Raw genomic sequence first — 16,877 nt, forward strand, 5'->3', positions numbered from 1 at the left:
GGTTATGGGATTTTAGGGAGGGAACGTGAGCAGCGTTGAGGACCAGAGAAGCAGAACGCTCTCTAGGGATGTCACTTAACGTCCCCTCAGGATTAAAGAAGAGTCTGTATTCTCCTCCAGTATCTGTTTTTTCTTATTTTTCATCATGAGAAATTAACTACTTTTTTTCATTCTATAAACTCAGCTTTGATCACTTAAGGATGTGTTTCAGTAGACGTGTTATTTGTTATTTTTCATTAGATCTGGGAAAGATTGAATGTCCATCATTTACAACTTTCATGTTAGCCATAAACATTTGTGTTTTGGCCTTCCTTAAAATAACAAAATCTTGGAAACGTATAAAAATTGAGTTGTCAAAACGTTGTGCTTTAACCATGATACCACAAGAGGTCAGGCTGCACCCAACTGCATGGATTCTCCTGTTCCACATACACCCATGATCGACCTCTCAACACTCTTCACCAGAGCTTCAGTTTTGTCATCACAGCACCACTAAGTAAGATTTTTCTTAGTTGAAAGCGCATACATCAACAGAAGGATATTTTGCAGCAATTGTTCAAATGATCTAAACTGATCCCCCCCCTTCAGTTTTCAAATACATGTCGTCACATTAGCTTCCCTAGCACAGGAAAAGCTTGAAAGTGTGGAACAGGGGGTTGCCATAGGAACAGGATTTTCCCGGTGACAAAGATTTGGTCGTTGCAGGGGATGATGTCACTGGAGCACTGTTAAGATTGTGTTAGTCTTGAGAGGGTCTGAGACAGAGGCAAAAAAACAATTGATGGATATTTTATAGCCATCGCATATATATGCGATGACTATAAAAGATGTCATCACAAAGACCAAATTCACCTGGAACTCAAAATCAGGCTAGGTACAGTAGTCCTTTGCTTAAAACAATTCCTACCTAATGGGCTGTTGGTACACTTATTTTCTGACAAACAATTAATGACAGCCCACACTCTAATTTTAACATCGTTAAAGATAACATGATACAATCTCCCTCACAGCACCCCTCCCTCTGTTTGTGAAGAACCAATGTTTCAGGCCAATCTGTTACTGGATGGATGTGCAGTGTGAAGTGATGTCCTAAACTCTTCAGTCTACAGAAGAGAAAGTGAACTAACTCATAACCCAGACTGTAACTGGGACGATCCACAATGTTTACCATCCTCTCACTGGTGGGAGAACAGAGAGGAGGAACCGTGTTTTATCTCCTCCCCTCAGGACCTCAGGGGTCGTTTGTTGACAAAATAATTATATCTGGACGCTCTGAGCACCATGCCCCTCAGCAACAGTTGGGTGTCCCTGTCCAGCGAGAGAGAGAGAGAGAGAGATTGCTAAAAAGAGAAAGAGAGAATAACGAGGGAGAGAGAGAGGGAGAGTGTAGGGAAGAGAGAGGGAGAGTGTAGGGAAGAGAGAGGGAGAGTGTAGGGAAGAGAGAGGGGGAGTGTAGGGAAGAGAGAGGGAGAGTGTAGGGAAGAGAGAGGGAGAGTGTAGGGAAGAGAGAGGGAGAGTGTAGGGAAGAGAGAGAGAGAGAGAGAGTGAGTAAGTAAGGCAGAGGGGAGAGTTGCAAAGGGGTGGAGACTGAATCGTCAGCAAACGGGCACACTTACATTTCCCCTTTTTCCCACCATCATCTCTCTTTCTCCTTCACTCTCCTTCGCCTCCTCTCTTCTTCAAAGTCTATCTCTCTCAAACCCTTTCTGTCTTTCCCCTCTATGTCTATCCCCCTCTCTCTCTAACTATATCTATCTCTCTCCCTCTCTCTCACCTCCAGTTCCGGAGATGGAAGGCAGTGGGAGAGAATTCAGCGAAGGGAAAGAGACATAGTTCTTACATTCCTTCTTACAGTGCTTCACTTTCAACTCTCTTTCTCTCTTTGCTTCTCTTTTTACTATTTTTTTTTCTCCCTGAATCCATCTCTCTTTCCCTTTACCACGATGGTCAACAGATAACTGACTGGCTGTCTCGTTTACCATGGGCGCATGCCTCTGCAGAGGTCACAAAGGTCAGTCGTACTGTCCGTCCTTCTGTCTGTACCACTGTTGTCTCTGTCCGTCTGTCCCTTCATCACTCTCTCTGTCTCTCAGTTCATCCCACCATCCAGTTGTTTGTTTGTCCTGTCAAAACATTGTTACCTAAAACAAATGTTTTGGTACTTGGATCATTTTGGGGGATCTTACTACCGAGGTGTACATTTTATTCCTCTCATCGGGATGTTATTTAAAGGAGTTTTTTACATATCGGAGAGATCATTAGATACATGTATGTGTGAATAGCTGTCAACTGGATGACAAGCACCAAGTTATAGTCTCAGTCCCATTTAACGATCTCAGAAAACCTCAAAGTGATTGTCAGGTTTACACCAGTTCAACACAACCAGACAGAAAAAAAACGAATGTGCATTTAGTACACAGGTTTGATTTAATTCACAGTTTTTTTTACATGCTTTTCCCAGTTTGCAAAATATTATAAGATACAGTAATACATCTTGATAAAAAGCTGGACACAAGCTGGACATTGTTGATGATATTTCTTTTTTTCTTTTGCTCTGAATGAGTGTTGAAGTCTGTGTGGAAACTGTGTTGTATGAAGAAACGGAAACACAGCAGAAACTTCAGTTTTTCCAGACAGGAGCAAGAGAGAGAAAAAGACAGAGTTAATTTGTACTTGAGTGTGTGTGTGTGTGTGTCTGGAGATGGGGACAGAGGAGGGCTGTCCAGTGACAGCAAAGGGACATCAATACATGTCTCCCTCCATCCATTTCCCCCCTGGCCTCAGGTGCTCCTAATTTCTGAGGGGATGAGGGTGTGTGTATGTGCTTGTGTGCATGTCTGTGTGGGTGTGTGTAATGGAGAGAGGCATGGGGGGGAGGGGGGGGGGGGGGGAGTTTTATACATCACGTGCCCCACTTTCCAGGGTGTTATTCCCTATTGCTGAAGGTGGGGATTCTGTTTGAACCTCATAAGGACGGAGGATTGGATGGAGAATGTGACTCCCTCATAATGAAGCCTGCTGATGCTGGCGGAGATATCGCCCCTTGGTCCAATAAGATGGATTTGTAAATCCTTGATCCAGAGGGGGCTGTTTATTATTGTGTGTCCGTTTGTGTGTGCGTATCTGTGTGTGTGTGGCGTGGGCTGTTTATTAACGTGCGTCTCTACGTGTGAGTGTCTGTATGTGTTCTCTTGTCTAATTGAGTGTGTGTGTGTGTTTATGCGTGTGTTTATGTGTAATTTAGTGTGTGTCAGTGTGACTGAGGTAAATGGAAGGGGATCACTCCCTGTCTGTTTCTCTCATGTTTCCATAGCGACAGCCAACAGTCATGACAACATCTCCCAGGGGTTACCCAATGTGTGTGTGTGTGTCCAGTTTCTTCATTAGCTTAACTGATTCCACCAGCATCTCAGAGAAAGGTCTTGGACCACATTAATTAATATATTGTATGTCATCGTTGATTTAGTCAATTAACCAGTGAACAGGACCCTGAGAACACTGTGTTATACAGAGCAGCTTGTCGATGAATGAATTTGAATTCATTCCTGTAAACCCGCCTTTTGTTCATTCTAATCATCATTAATTCTCTCTTTCTCTTTATTTCTCTCTCTTATTCTGTTTTTCATCCATTATGTATGAGGCTTGACCCTGGCCTTTCAAAGTAGCTATGTTGGACTTTAGAGGCCCTGGCCCTGCCAATAAGTTCACACACACATGCACAAACCTCCCAAAATCCAGCTACACTATGCTTCCAAACATAATACCGCTGCGTGTGTTTGGTCCTCTACAGAGCTCCACAGTGCCCCCCAGCACCCCATGGTGGTACTGCAGTCTGAGGGAGAGCCATCAGACAAGGTCTGTTCTCAGCCAGAAAAATGCAATGTTTTGTTTGCAGAAATCTAAAGTCCTGTTTGGTAGATACTTCAGAAAACCACTGAGATTCTGTTTCTGATCGTTTTCGCTTGTATGTGTGTGCGAGTGATTCATTATTATTACAATGTCTATAAATTCACTTCCATGTTCGTTGTTAGATTCACTTCAGCTTGTGTGAGTGGACACCTGCAGGAGCTGGGGTGAATTAGTGTTTTTTATTTTGCGGTGCAAAACCATCCTTTTTTTTTATTTATCATTTTACAGTAGCTCTCTGACCCGTTGATTGGTTGTGTTCTTCTAGGATGACCCCCACCCGTCCAATGGCAGCATGGCGGACAAGAAAAGCAACAGTGGCTATGACATCGGGGAACTGGCCACCTCATCTCTGCTGGGTGAGGCCCATGTTGTTGTTATCAGTGCTCTGTTTTGTCCTTTCTTGCCTGATTGGTTCTGAACTTCTAACGTTGGTCTTCAACCTTCAATTCTCAAGCGAACCTCTCTTCTGTAGGTTAATTATTAGACTAATGTGTGAATGAAAGTGTCCAAGGAAAGAAGCTTTTAATCCCGACAGAGAAATTATAAAGTTGATCAAAAACCAGAATATATTAGTGACAGAGTGTGTGCTGGAGAACAAGGAAAAGGTAGACCGATTTTCTCACTGGTAAAGACATTCTGATATTTGTAATTCTCTTTCAAAAACAACTTAAATTTGCTCTGCAATAATATTATAACAATATGTGCAATTCCTAGAATATCGAAATGATGCCTTAAAAAAATTGTCACTGTTGCCAACTGGTTGTGTAGATACTGTATGTAGTTGTGGTGTTTTGGCAGATTCAAATAAAACAGTTAGCTGTGTCTTTTTGTTGTGGTGATGCAGAAACGAGAAAGATGAGTATTGACATTCCCTTCAAGCATGTGTTTGTTCCCTGCAGTTTTCTTATTTTATCGAGCTGAATCTATTTCTTACCAGTAAATGTTATTTCTCTCTTTATTTATCCTTATTCTCAAAATCGTCCTCCCTTTCTACATCCCTCCTTCTCCCTCAGGTCTGGTTGCCACAATAAAGGAGCACATCACCAAGCCCACAGCCATGGCCCAGGGTCGTGTGGCTCACCTCATCGAGTGGAAGGGCTGGGGGGGAGGGGGGGAGACAGGGGGCGGAGGGGGCTGGGGGAGGGCGGGACTGGGGCTGCAGGAGGATGAGCAGCTCTACTCTGAAATGACCGATGAGATCAAGGAAGCCCGCTTCGCCGCAGGTGAGGAGGGGGAGGGATGCCTCTTGAGGAAAGAATCGCGGGAGGTTGCTTCTAGACTTCAATGGACTTTCTGATGATGACTCGACTGTTGTTTTTGTCCTCTTGTGTTTAAAAGCTTTCTGTAGAGCGATACAAAAAAAAGACATGGGTGGTCTAAGTCCTGAAAACAGAACCCAGTGTCCTAGATATTTATTTCCTGTTGTCTCAGAGGTGGTGCAATGGAGAAGACAGCAGGTGGTTGTCTACATAAAGAAGCTCCAGAATAAATCAGTGTTTACTTTTAATTCACAGGGGTGGCTCAGCAGTTCGCTCTGGCAGAGGCTTCCATGAATATGTGGTCCAACCACGATAGTTCAGACCATCCCTCCACGAGCTTGGACCCTTTACATGGTACGCTAGCCTGCAAAGCATTTGGAACCCCTCTGAATGTATCAAGTTGTGATCCAATGCATCCAGCGCCTTTTTGGGGGGTTTATTAATTTTGCCTAATTTTTTAGTTTTATCTTTCCTCCTCTCATCGTTGATTGGCTCTCCATTCGTTGTCCGCAGACACAAACAGACACTTCCTGTCTCACTTCCTGTTGGACGGTGGCAGTGTCGGAGTCCCTCAGCATCTGTACAGCATCCATGCCCAGGCCAACAACCACCATGGCACTCTGGGGCCCCCTCAGCCAGCCTCCTCCATCTCCCCCATGTCTGCCTCCCAGCACGACAGTGAGCGCCCCCTGGTGGCTGGGGGGACTGCTGCGGCAGAGGCCACAGTTCGGCATGTGGACAGCAGTTCCTTATCTGAGGACGAGGTGTTTTACAACTAGATTCTGGTCAGTTGAGAAGAGGAGACATTTGTAGAGCAGTTTCTAACTTGATGATGTCATAGTCTTTGAAAGCACACACAATGGGAGGCCTTTACTTTTGGACCAGTGACTGATGGTCAAAAAGCCATGTTGTACGACACATGAACACTCGGAAAAGTATTTTTGAAAGTGAGTTTCCTTGGGAGGTTCCACAATGTCATTGGTTGACAGCTATGGAACCCTTATTGACTAACTGTTAAAATCTATGTTTTTATAAATCGCCAAAACTATATCTAGATCCACCTGTAGCCTTTGAACAAAATGTAATGAATGCACGGCAGCAGACATCTCATCAAGCTGTGTGAAGGACTGAACAGTACATGGAAGGTCGCCATTCCATTTTGTGCATTGAATATGTAGTGATACAGATTGTACATCTATTTGTATGCTACTCTAGGTTTTCTTTCGTTTCATATTGGTTACAGTCTTAAAAATTGACACGCTCAAACAACAAAAAAGGTACATTGAAATGTAAAAAAAATATATATATATTTTAAATGGGTCTCTATTTGGAGTCTCCTTTTCCTGACAGATAGTTAAGAGAGAAAGAAGAGCGGAGGAGAGAAAGTGCACACCCAATTATCTGTCTGAGTCTCAGCTATGATTAGCCATTATTCACACTTCTCTGCCAGGGAGGGAGAGGGGGGCAGAGGGAGAGGGGGGCAGAGGGAGAGGGGGGCAGAGGGAGAGGGGGGCAGAGGGATAGGGGGGCAGAGGGAGAGGGGGGCAGAGGGATAGGGGGGCAGAGGGAGAGGGGGGCAGAGGGAGAGGGGGGCAGAGGGAGAGGGGGGCAGAGGGAGAGGGGTAGAGATGCAGGAAAGTCAGAGATGTAGGTACGTGTTTGCTGATATTTTGTTCGCCAGAGTGAGTGAAGAAAATAGTGATTTTGTGTGTGTGCCTGCGCATGTGTAGCCTTGTGTGTTTGAGGGAGAGAGATGAAAAGAGAGAGAAAGAGAGACAGAGAAAAAAAAGGTGCCCTGAGAGAGTGAGATAAAAGAAGGGTGGCGAATATTAGTGCTATCTTGCCCCACGTTCTTTTAATAGAAGTTTACACAATCTGAACCATTTGTGTCACATGAAGGCTTCCTATTGTTACCCTATTACTAGCACTGAATGGAGACAAAGTGGAGGCTATAAGATAACGAGGACAAAGGAAATGACAGGGATAATATGATCTCATTCAGAAAACAAATGTGTTTCCACGGTACAATCTCCTAATTGGAATATTAATAGGAGATTGACAGCAACAAATAGGGTGGCTGTCCTGCTCACGTTGGAAAATCACACACAATAGAAGCGAGACTAACACAGGGTAGAAAGCTAGACAGTGGCTTCAAACAATAGCCATGTTCTTTCAAAGGTTGGGAAAATCGGTCAGGGCGTTGGTGCTGATGGGTGAAAACGACAAGCAATTATAGATAATGACATTTTGTTTACAAAATGACAATGCACCTTAGGTAATGTGTATGTGTTCCGTGTAGCATTATTCTGGCAGCCCTGTGAATGATTTCACTCTCACACGCCTCGCCAAAGACAACTGAGAAAGGTCATCGGTCCAGCATAGCAGATCTTCTTTGTATTAGATCTGCTTTCAGATCACTGACCTTTAATCTAACATATTTTTATGACATCTGGACTTTCTGTGATGAATATTAAACATTTCATAAAACAATATCTTCCCTTCAGGAAATGCGTGAGAGATGTGAGTGATGTCTGTGGTTTATTTAATGAGCCAATCCAACACCCATGGCAGGCTAAAGGTTTACGTAATTACAAGAAGTGCTTCATCAAGAAGCTCTAATAGATGTTTATCACATGGCCCTGAAGCCCAATTACTGCTGGCTGGAGGAAACAATCTTGTCATCTCAGAATGAGGACGAAGTAGAAATAACGTGTCATTATTACAGTTGATATTGGTCGGGCTCCTTGGCTCACAGATGCGTTAGATGTCTTTAGCCAAGTTTTCCATTATTCTTTTCATCTGTGAAAGTAGAAGGAGAGAGATCAAGAGATCAACAAATAGACTGTAACATGCAATCTTTTTTAAGCTTGATTAAAAAAGCATACCCTTCTGACTCTTGAATTGACAGTACTGTCTCCTGGGAATACTCTTGTATTACCCTTTCAAATCATTTTGAGGTTCACCACCTTTCCATTACCAGCAACCCCCGATTAACATACTGAAGCAAGGTCATTACCTCAAATCGCACACACAAAATCCATAAAGGTCCTCAGAGTATTTAAAAACCGAAATTCAGGTAACGATCCAAAATGACACGTATGATTACATCTTCGGCCAGGGTTGAAGTTAGAGCATGTGATGTTTCATGTGCTGTGTGTTCCCCATGTCACATGTTAGCACACCTCCAGCCATGTGATGACTCCAACCAGCCTCCCTCTCTCAGTCACATACAAGATCTCTGCACACATCACACTCATGACGCCGTGAGCCTGACACGAAGGGAGAGGAGACAACACACAACACCGGTTGCATGTGATCAGTCACAGAATCATTTGTCAAATAAACAGTCAGGTAAAGGAAAGCCACACTCCATTTCGTTTACCTCCACAACTGTGGTGTCTTTTGAGATCTGGAGAGAAGGTGATTTGATGGAACAGACGTCCTCCAGTGATTTCAAAACCTGGAGAATCGTAAATCGGAGGCACAGCTAGGATGATGGATGTGGGTGAGAAAGGATTGCACGTTAAATGTTCTTCCCTTAGAAGAAGTGTCTTGTCTTACGTTATCTTTGGTGTGGGAGAGGAACACCTGCAGGTCTGACTGTTTCACTGACCCCAGGAGAACCGGTGAGTCTGAAAAGTCAGCAAGGAACAGGTGAGACAGCGACAGCCTGCTGCCATAGGAAACATGCCACTTTGTCAAATAAAAGATATGCTAATTCATTCAATTCAGTAAGACTGCTGTGACAGGTCTCATCTGGTAGAGTTGTTTTCACCCGATTCTTTCACTCAAGGGAACATTTTGTCTCTCAATAGGACAGGGTCATTGCGGATGTTGAACGCTTTGAGACCTTACAAGGTTTTCTTTCTTGTTTTTCTTTGACAATGCTTGCTGTGAGGTTAGGGAAGTGCATGTCGTTTATTTCTGAGGTAGGAGCAAACAATACTAGCAAGGCAGCAAGAGCCCCTTCACAAGGTGAGTCCAATCTAGCAGAACTTTGTAGTGCTCTCACCCACTGATTCCACCACGGCAACCTCCGGGTCTGTGTAAGTGTTGAGGACCTGCTCAACCTCCCTGGGCCCAGCACCCCTCTGAAGCATGGCCCATCTAGGACCCAGAACCTGTCCCAGGGAGACAGACGAAATCCTGAGGGGTAAGAGGGGGGGGGGGGTCAGATGGCTGAGCGGTTAGGGAGTCGGGCTATTAATCAGAAGGTTGTTGGTTCAATTCCCGGCCGACTACCAAATTACGTTGTGTCCTTGGGCAAGGCACTTCACCCTACTTGCCTCGGGGAGAATGTCCCTGTACTTACTGTAAGTCACTCTGGATAAAAGTGTCTGCTAGATGACTAAATGTAAGTAGCAGAGTAGAGCCATAACACATCACGTAACATGAAAACAACTTATGCAAGCCAGATATAGTCTCCCAGACATCAAGTCTGACCTACTGGTAGCACACTAAAGAAAACACCTTCTCGAAACCAAGGGCGAAAGCGAGCAGAGAAGTGTTCACGAACAGTTGCCATGCTTATTTAAATTGGTTGTCGGTTTTAATCAGGCTCACTTGGGGCAGGCTCTGAGTAAGGATGGAAGGTGCGGAAGCTTCTTGGAGAGGGAAATGGCGTCGTAAAAAGACGGCCTCTTCCCGGAGCGAGACAGAGCGTTGGATATGAGGGTGGCCAGGATGACGGGGACGGCGTGGGAGGACTGGCCCGTCATCTCCAGAGCCACGAGAGCGGGCGACAGCGTGTGAGTGACCGCTCCTGACATGGCCGCTGCACCTGAGGCAGGGAAAAGAGGCACTTTACTGCACCTGAGGCAGGGAAATGAGGCACTTTACTGCACCTGAGGCAGGGAAAAGAGGCACTTTACTGCACCTGAGGCAGGGAAATTAGGCACTTTACTGCACCTGAGGCAGGGAAAAGAGGCACTTTACTGCGTGTTGAGTCCCTCACAGCACAGCAAACGAGGCATCTTTTATGCATTGCTTCCCCCATGACTGGACGGAAGAGACACTTTACTGAGTATCGCATCCCCCATGACAGGCCAAAAGAGGCACTTTACTGCATCTACATGCATCAAGACAAGCAACGCCTTATACTCTGTCTGGACTGTGTCAACTTATGTCGACTTAGGCATCCCCATTACTGTTGCTTTTTGATGCGTTTTTGAAAGCCTGTTATGTAACAACAGTCGGTTGGTTTACCAGCGAGAGCGTAGCCGCCTGGGTTGATGGGACTCCCACCCTGTTCTGAGATGACATGACCCAGCGTTTCTCCAACCAGACGTCCCAGGGCAGCACCTGAGGCACAGCGGCAGGGGCAGGGAGGCGTGTCAGGTCATGTCCTGTTCACAGTCTAAGAGTCGATTGATTTTGATGATAAAATGCTAAATCTATTGTGTGTATAGGAAGTGATTTGGAAGTGGTCGCAATGAGTGAAACGTGTGAAAAAGGTGTATTGTTTTAGATGTGTTCTCTCTCACCGTAGACGAAGACAGGCATGAAGTAACCAGCGGGGATGGGTAAGGTGCAAGCCAAGACAAGCATCCACAGCTGAATATGAATGAGACTGGGAGTCAGATGTTGCCAGAGCGTTTGTCTGCATTGTTACTTGAGTTAGCGAGTAATAATTGTGAATCTGTTTGCATTAAGATATTTCTCAGAATCAATTCTCCCCCACAGAGGAAACAATAAAAATCATATAAATTTACATTTCACATTTGCATTTGTGTGCTTAGATCCGGAATTTGGCGATATGTGATGTTGTGATCTTTCTATTGGATTTGCCACGTTGTTAAAGCACGAGTGTTCAAACCCGTATAATGCTATGTGTTCTCATCACCCAATTAGTAGGACAGAATTACGTGCATGAACATTCCATACCTTCATCACCAGAAAGCACACCAGAGTAGCATGGACTGGAATCCCTGTAGGGCTCCACTCTGACCAAGGACTCAACTCTAATCCCAGCTCCAGTGATGCATTGTGGGATTTGGAGTCCCATCGCCTGCTGTCCAGTAAAGAAGAGAGGAGCTCCTTCATAGTGTACTGTTGCAGAGAGACAGAGAACACGTATTCAAGGCCCAGCTCAGAAGATACAGAGGCAATCCTTCAAAATATTCAATGGAAAAGTGTTTTTAAGTGTGTCACCTTGGAAGCCATGTATTGTCCTGCAGAGTGAGGGAATGTGATGGAGGACAGGAGGAACACCAGCATGGCTGAGTAAAGGGCTTTCCTGGTGGTCGTCATACGGATAGGAGACAAACACACAATGACATGAGGTCATGTCCTCTTCGTAGAGACCTTGGACTGTTGTTTTGTTTGTTTGTTTGTTTGTTTCAATGTGTGTCTATTGTCCAACGTTCTGTGCTGTGCCCAAAATTGCCTCTCAGAAAGCATTACAGTGCCCTTTCAGACTGTACTGCTTGTCATCACAAGCACGTCTAACAGGAAAAACTGTCTACAATGTACCTAGAGCAGTAAGCAATCGAAGTTATTAGCGTCAAACAATACGAGGCAGGCTTGAATCACTCAGTCACAAAACAGTGCTTGGTCGGGAAAAAGGTCTCACTCTGTCGTCAACATCTTTGCGAGGACTCTGTTGGTTTTGACGAGGCGCAGGACGGAGCGATGGCAGAAGAGGTAGACACAGCTGGCAGCTCCGCACAGCAGTCTTAGAACAGGACAGAGCCGACACACAGATACACACTGAGAAGCAGCGTATTTATAGACCAGGCAGCCATGGGCCATCGGAAGTCATTACTGGAAGAGCAGACAGTGTCACAATGGAAACAAAAGCCTTTTTAAAAGCAAAGTGGCAACAGGGTGAAGACGAGAACACGAATGGGGGGGGGGGGGAGGGGGGCGGTGGATTAGTTTGGTTGGTAGATCTATGGGAGCTTTGAAATCAATTTGAGAGAAAATCTAAATAGAACACATACAGAAGCAGCAAAACACAATATCTACACGCTGCAGCAACAACACACTTGGAAATGACACGCTACAAAATCACACAGATACTTGGATTATGGGATTGTGGATGGTATATTTATCTGGCCAAATGATTTTAAACCCTGTCCAACACATCCAAGGTTCTGCAATGTTGAGATAAGCTGTCTTACCCCACTGTAGAAAAGGCCAGGATCTCAAGTGGATAGAACGGCTTGTCATCGGAGAAGCTGGTTTTAAACAAGGGCTGAACAGTATCTGGAGGCAAAAGAATGAAACACAATCAGATCCCAAATCACTTTACCATGTATGTATGTCTGCTGGCCTTAGATAATCAAGTCTGCATTTTGCTTTCTACAATATCTAGATTGAATCCCGAGAAAATGCAATCATCCCTCGATCATCTCAGTCCTAGCCCGGTGGTCCAGGAACTCTTCATTGGGAACAGCACAAACAGATCTTTAGAACACTTGTTCTATTAGAATAAATATGTTTCAAGGGTACTTAACCCCTGGCCAGTAGCTGTTCCGCAAAAAGGGCCTCCCCTGATCACCCAACGGGTGGCGAGAGAGAGCTGTTACCTCCCTCCCCGCTCCACACGGCGAGGAGGCGGAAGGTCACGGCTCCGCAAGCCGCGGCGAAGAATCCCGGGCAGTAGTCCCTCAGGGGAAAGTGAGAAGACATCACCTCCACACTGAACAGCACACCTTGGAGAGAAGGAGGAGAGGGGGAGGAGGAGAGGGGGGGGAGGAGCACGGGAGAGACGATATGTGGCAAGGTGATATGGAGGAGTGGCGTGGAGGAGGGAAAAAGAGAAAAAGAAATCGAAGATGAGGTTGCGGGAAGCCATAGGGGTTAGAGACGAGATAGGGTGGAGTGTTTAAAGATTAAGAAATAGAATAGAGCGGGAGGGAGTGAGGAAGAAAGGGAAAGCGAGGAGAGAGGACGCAAGGGAGGGAAAGGGCAAAATCAATTTCACGAGTGAGAGAGAGACAGATAAAGTGACAATATGCATTGAAATGGGGTACACTGAAATGATGGGGCTCTTTGATTGACAGGGCATGTGCGTCAGAGGAAGGTATAGGCTTACACACCACTAATGGGAGTCCCAAAGCAGCTAGCTACCCCAACTGCAGAAGCAACTGCCAGCATGGCCCTTTCTGGTCTCTCCTACAACAACAAGGAAAGGACGAAGGTTGAATTTGGGCTCTCATAAATAATGTATTTAACAGGAAAAATCACCATTCCAACTGATCTTTTGTTTACAATGGACAAAGGGATTATAAAGGGACAAAGAAATGTGGTATTATGTACCTCTTTTTTTCCACTGAGGAGAGTGGCTAGACGATTCAGATAGGCTCCCAACATGGTTGCTAGATGAACAAACGGTCCCTGAAATAAAACCAGACCAATATTCTTCTATTGTTCATGATGCTAAGAACTCATCTCAAACAATAGAAACTGAAAAATAAGGAGAGAGATACACAAAGAGAGATTTACAGTGAGACAGACGGTGATTTAGAGGTGTTAAAGAAGGGCAATTAGCCTACCACTTTCCCCAGGAACACTGAAGTACCGGCTGCCAAGGTACAGATGAGACCCACAACCTTGACAAACAGGTTGGTCACAGACAAGTAATGAGGCATCTCAACACCTGACAGCATTGTTCGCACCTCAGGAACCCCAGAACCTGGAACAAACAGGTAGAAGAGGTAGAAAACACAGAAGAAGAAAATAACTCCCATAAAATGACAATGTGGCTTTTCAAGTAGCTTTTTCTACTTGTGAATACTGCATGTTGTTTGTGAGGATGTCCCACCCCCCCCCGCGCCCCACCCCCCCCCCCCGCCCGCTGTGAAACGTGGTCAAAGTGTTCATGCTTTGTCCTACCTGCTGAAAATGGGCAAATGTTGTGTGTGAAGGAGGAGGAAAGAGCACACAGAGAGACGGGGTACAGGGTCCAGCAAAGAAACTGAAGCAGCATGTGGCCTTCTAGTTTCACATACAGCCACTGGTGAGCTAGAGGGATGAAAAGAGTAAAAAAAATCTTCCTTATTTCATCAGGTAAACTTTTACAGTACCAGTCAAAAGTTTGGACACATGGAAAAATGTGTCCAAACTTTTAACTGGTACTCTACATGAATGTATGTACGTGCGTGTGTGTCTGCATGTGTGCGGGGCACTTCCGTGTGTGTATGTGTGTATATGTGTGTGTGCGTGTGTGTGAGCCAGTCTAACCTCGCAGCAGCTTGGCCACACTAAGATCCATGAGGAAACTGAGGAAAGATGCCAGGACTCCCAGAGCAGCGAAGCAGTACCACTCCATTCCCCCCAGCAGGCCCAGGCCACGCCTCACCCACACCAGGCTCTCTGGACACCCCAGAACACAACAACATGGGCACTTCTGCCAAAATCCTGTAACCTGGAGCTGGTAAGGACAGCCACTGTTTATACGATTCATGCAAAAAGACTGGACGGAGGAAAGACATGTAATATGGCAGGACAGAGTGTGCTGGGCACGGTAAAGACGCACGGTAAAGACGTTTGACTTTTATCTGACCTTTGACCAAGGAGCGGGATCGTTGCCATGGTTTCCATGGATTTGCAAGGAGAAGAGCCTCATTGTGTTGTTCTCCCCTTTGATTTTCTGTCTCTTTGTCCTTTAGGCAGCCCTCCTCGACTTTGCTTGTAAAGTCTAGATGTTGGTTTGCCATTTCAGAACTCCAACAAAGTGAATGTAGACAGGATCCAATCAAAGGTTTTCATAATAAGCCACTCAGATAGCCAATTCAAAGATTGAGTTAACCTGCTGTAAAAGCTTACCTTTCCTCACCGGTGTCTGTTTGGCCTCCAAGTGTTTTCTTCACCAAGCAGACCGAAGGTGATTTTGCATAACTGTTGTGCAGTGGTCACAGTTGGAAAATCACAGAGTTGTTCAAGAGAATGCCCTTCATCTGTTCTTGCTGCAAGGGTGATTCATTTATTTCATTTTTCCTGTAATTCTGAAGCCTTTTGATGTCTTCATTTGTTGGTCGTTTCAACTTGGAGGTTTCACGATCATTTGTAATTGGAACTATCAAGTATAATTCGATATGTTTGAAAGATAATTTCTACATAGCCAAAAGTATTACGTTTGTACACTGTGAGTTTGATAGATTTTATAACAGTATAATGTGCCTCAGCCGAATACATATAATGCAATGTATTTCTTTCTGGTCTGTCCATGAAGTCAGTAGCTTAGCTGCTACTTGTACAAAAGGCTTGTTTTCAGCGTTTTCAGACAGACCAGATAGAAAGAGCCAACAGTATCACCTCATTTTTGAAAACATGTGACTTTAAAAATCGGTTGACCCTGAGTTCCAAACTAATATCCTATATTACTCCTCTTACATCATACGTAGGTGAGACTTGATGACTGTGACTCATTTAGTAGTTCCTAGAACCAGGACCAGCTTTCAGCCTCAGGCTCTGGAAAACCTCCCACAGGATCTGAAGGCAGTGGAATCAATTACCATTTAAACCTATACATTTGACAACATAACAGTGAACCTCACTTTCAGTCTTTAGCTAAGAATTGATCACGGGTTACGCATTTTCGAAAATGTTTCTATTTGTTCTCTCTTCTTAAATCTGTATTCACAGCTGAAATTCATTTTAGTTTCTTGTTAATTTTTGCATTTTATGTATTCATGTTTTCATTTTAAATTGTATCTGATGGTGAAGCAAGCTCTAATATTGTCGATAATGATAAACATAGAAATTGAAGAATAACAATGCTTTTGTGTATTATGTTATTCTGTGGTCATGTTCATATCCCAACTGTCAGCTTGTGGATTGTTTTGGCTTTTCTGCTAGTTAGGATTTAGTGAAATTGGGTTAGTAGAATACAATGAGATTTGAGTGTTTTTAATACAGATATAAATGGAATACCAAAACTATGACCTTCAATGAGGTTGTCTGTGGACTTTAAAGGCTGTTGCTTAAAAGCCCCCTAGATCTCGAAAGTCTCTTTCAACATGAAAGTATGCACAAGAAATACTTTGAAAGCCTTCGTAAAAAGGTTTGGTTTCCTTACACCCGTCGACAGCTTTGAAATTGTGATGGGATACTAATTATAATTCCTTGTCATTTTTTGTTGAAGGTGAAACTAATCACAGGTGCGCACACACAAATGCTATCTCAAACACACACACACACACACAGCTAATGTTCATCATTTCGTTTTCTCCCTTGGTTAACAATCTCTTCTGGTTTCAATTAACATGTATGTTTGTGTTATTTTATATCTATGAATACTCTGTGCTGTGAATCTCACACAGACCCAATCTGTTTCAACTTTCCACTTGTTTCCATGGAAACAGCACACCGATGTGAATGTAAATAAAAATTGGGTTCTATCATAAACAATCAATTTGCTCTGATGCGAATCACGGTCAAACCTTTTTTCAAGTCTTAGTTGGGAAAACAGGGAGGGAGGGTTAAATGAAAACATCTTCGAATTCTACTTTGTTAAAAACAGAACATGCACAATTAATATCCCCGTTAATGTGACATAAGAGTTGACCTCACAGTTAAAAATATTGTTCATGTAGTCTTTTATCAGTTAACACCAGGGTAACCCTAACCATTTGCATTAGGTACAGAGCTCAGAGAACATTGCAGAATACATGAGACAACATGATATTTGTGAGGATTTGATGTTGTCTTCCTGCCTTTCTCCACCCAGAAACCCATCACAGTGGAGCAGACAGATGGAGTACA

The 16,877-nt window shown here is 44.3% G+C and overlaps 2 protein-coding genes across 2 annotated transcripts; one reads left to right on the forward strand and one right to left on the reverse strand.

The window, feature by feature from the left end:
* Positions 1–1,700: 1,700 nt before the first annotated feature.
* Positions 1,701–6,625, forward strand: fam131c (family with sequence similarity 131 member C). The gene is made up of 6 exons (XM_047040080.1): positions 1,701–2,011; positions 3,791–3,855; positions 4,175–4,265; positions 4,923–5,132; positions 5,424–5,522; positions 5,682–6,625. Exons 1-6 carry the CDS (start codon positions 1,981–1,983, stop codon positions 5,945–5,947), a joined length of 762 nt encoding a protein of 253 aa, XP_046896036.1. The 5' UTR covers positions 1,701–1,980; the 3' UTR covers positions 5,948–6,625.
* Positions 6,626–6,768: 143 nt separating this feature from the next.
* clcnk (chloride channel K) lies at positions 6,769–15,791 on the reverse strand. The gene is made up of 21 exons (XM_047040093.1): positions 15,507–15,791; positions 14,677–15,189; positions 14,355–14,486; positions 14,007–14,135; positions 13,667–13,806; positions 13,431–13,508; positions 13,211–13,286; positions 12,698–12,823; positions 12,290–12,374; positions 11,740–11,841; positions 11,319–11,403; positions 11,052–11,216; positions 10,652–10,721; positions 10,374–10,469; positions 10,077–10,166; positions 9,732–9,948; positions 9,181–9,314; positions 8,730–8,800; positions 8,551–8,628; positions 8,351–8,437; positions 6,769–7,967 (listed from the first exon to the last, which is right to left on the reverse strand). The coding sequence occupies exons 2-21, from the start codon at positions 14,828–14,830 to the stop codon at positions 7,929–7,931; spliced, it is 2,154 nt and encodes a 717-aa protein (XP_046896049.1). The 5' UTR covers positions 14,831–15,189; positions 15,507–15,791; the 3' UTR covers positions 6,769–7,928.
* Positions 15,792–16,877: the final 1,086 nt, after the last annotated feature.

Source organism: Hypomesus transpacificus, chromosome 18, assembly GCF_021917145.1.
Source record: "Hypomesus transpacificus isolate Combined female chromosome 18, fHypTra1, whole genome shotgun sequence".
In the NCBI taxonomy this organism is placed as follows: Eukaryota; Metazoa; Chordata; class Actinopteri; order Osmeriformes; family Osmeridae; genus Hypomesus; species Hypomesus transpacificus.

Bases quoted from the DNA above. Each gene is read 5' to 3' on its own strand.
- fam131c (XM_047040080.1), top strand. From the start codon at position 1,981: ATGGGCGCATGCCTCTGCAGAGGTCACAAAG. The intron at 2,012-3,790 runs GTCAGTCGTACT...GGTCCTCTACAG, and splicing joins CCTCTGCAGAGGTCACAAAG to AGCTCCACAGTGCCCCCCAG. The intron at 5,133-5,423 runs GTGAGGAGGGGG...TTTAATTCACAG, and splicing joins GGAAGCCCGCTTCGCCGCAG to GGGTGGCTCAGCAGTTCGCT.
- clcnk (XM_047040093.1), bottom strand. From the start codon at position 14,830: ATGGCAAACCAACATCTAGACTTTACAAGCAAAGTCGAGGAGGGCTGC. The intron at 14,136-14,354 runs GTTAGACTGGCT...TCATCCCTCTAG, and splicing joins TGTGGCCAAGCTGCTGCGAG to CTCACCAGTGGCTGTATGTG. The intron at 12,824-13,210 runs GTGTGTAAGCCT...CTTCTCTCCAAG, and splicing joins CTTTGGGACTCCCATTAGTG to GTGTGCTGTTCAGTGTGGAG.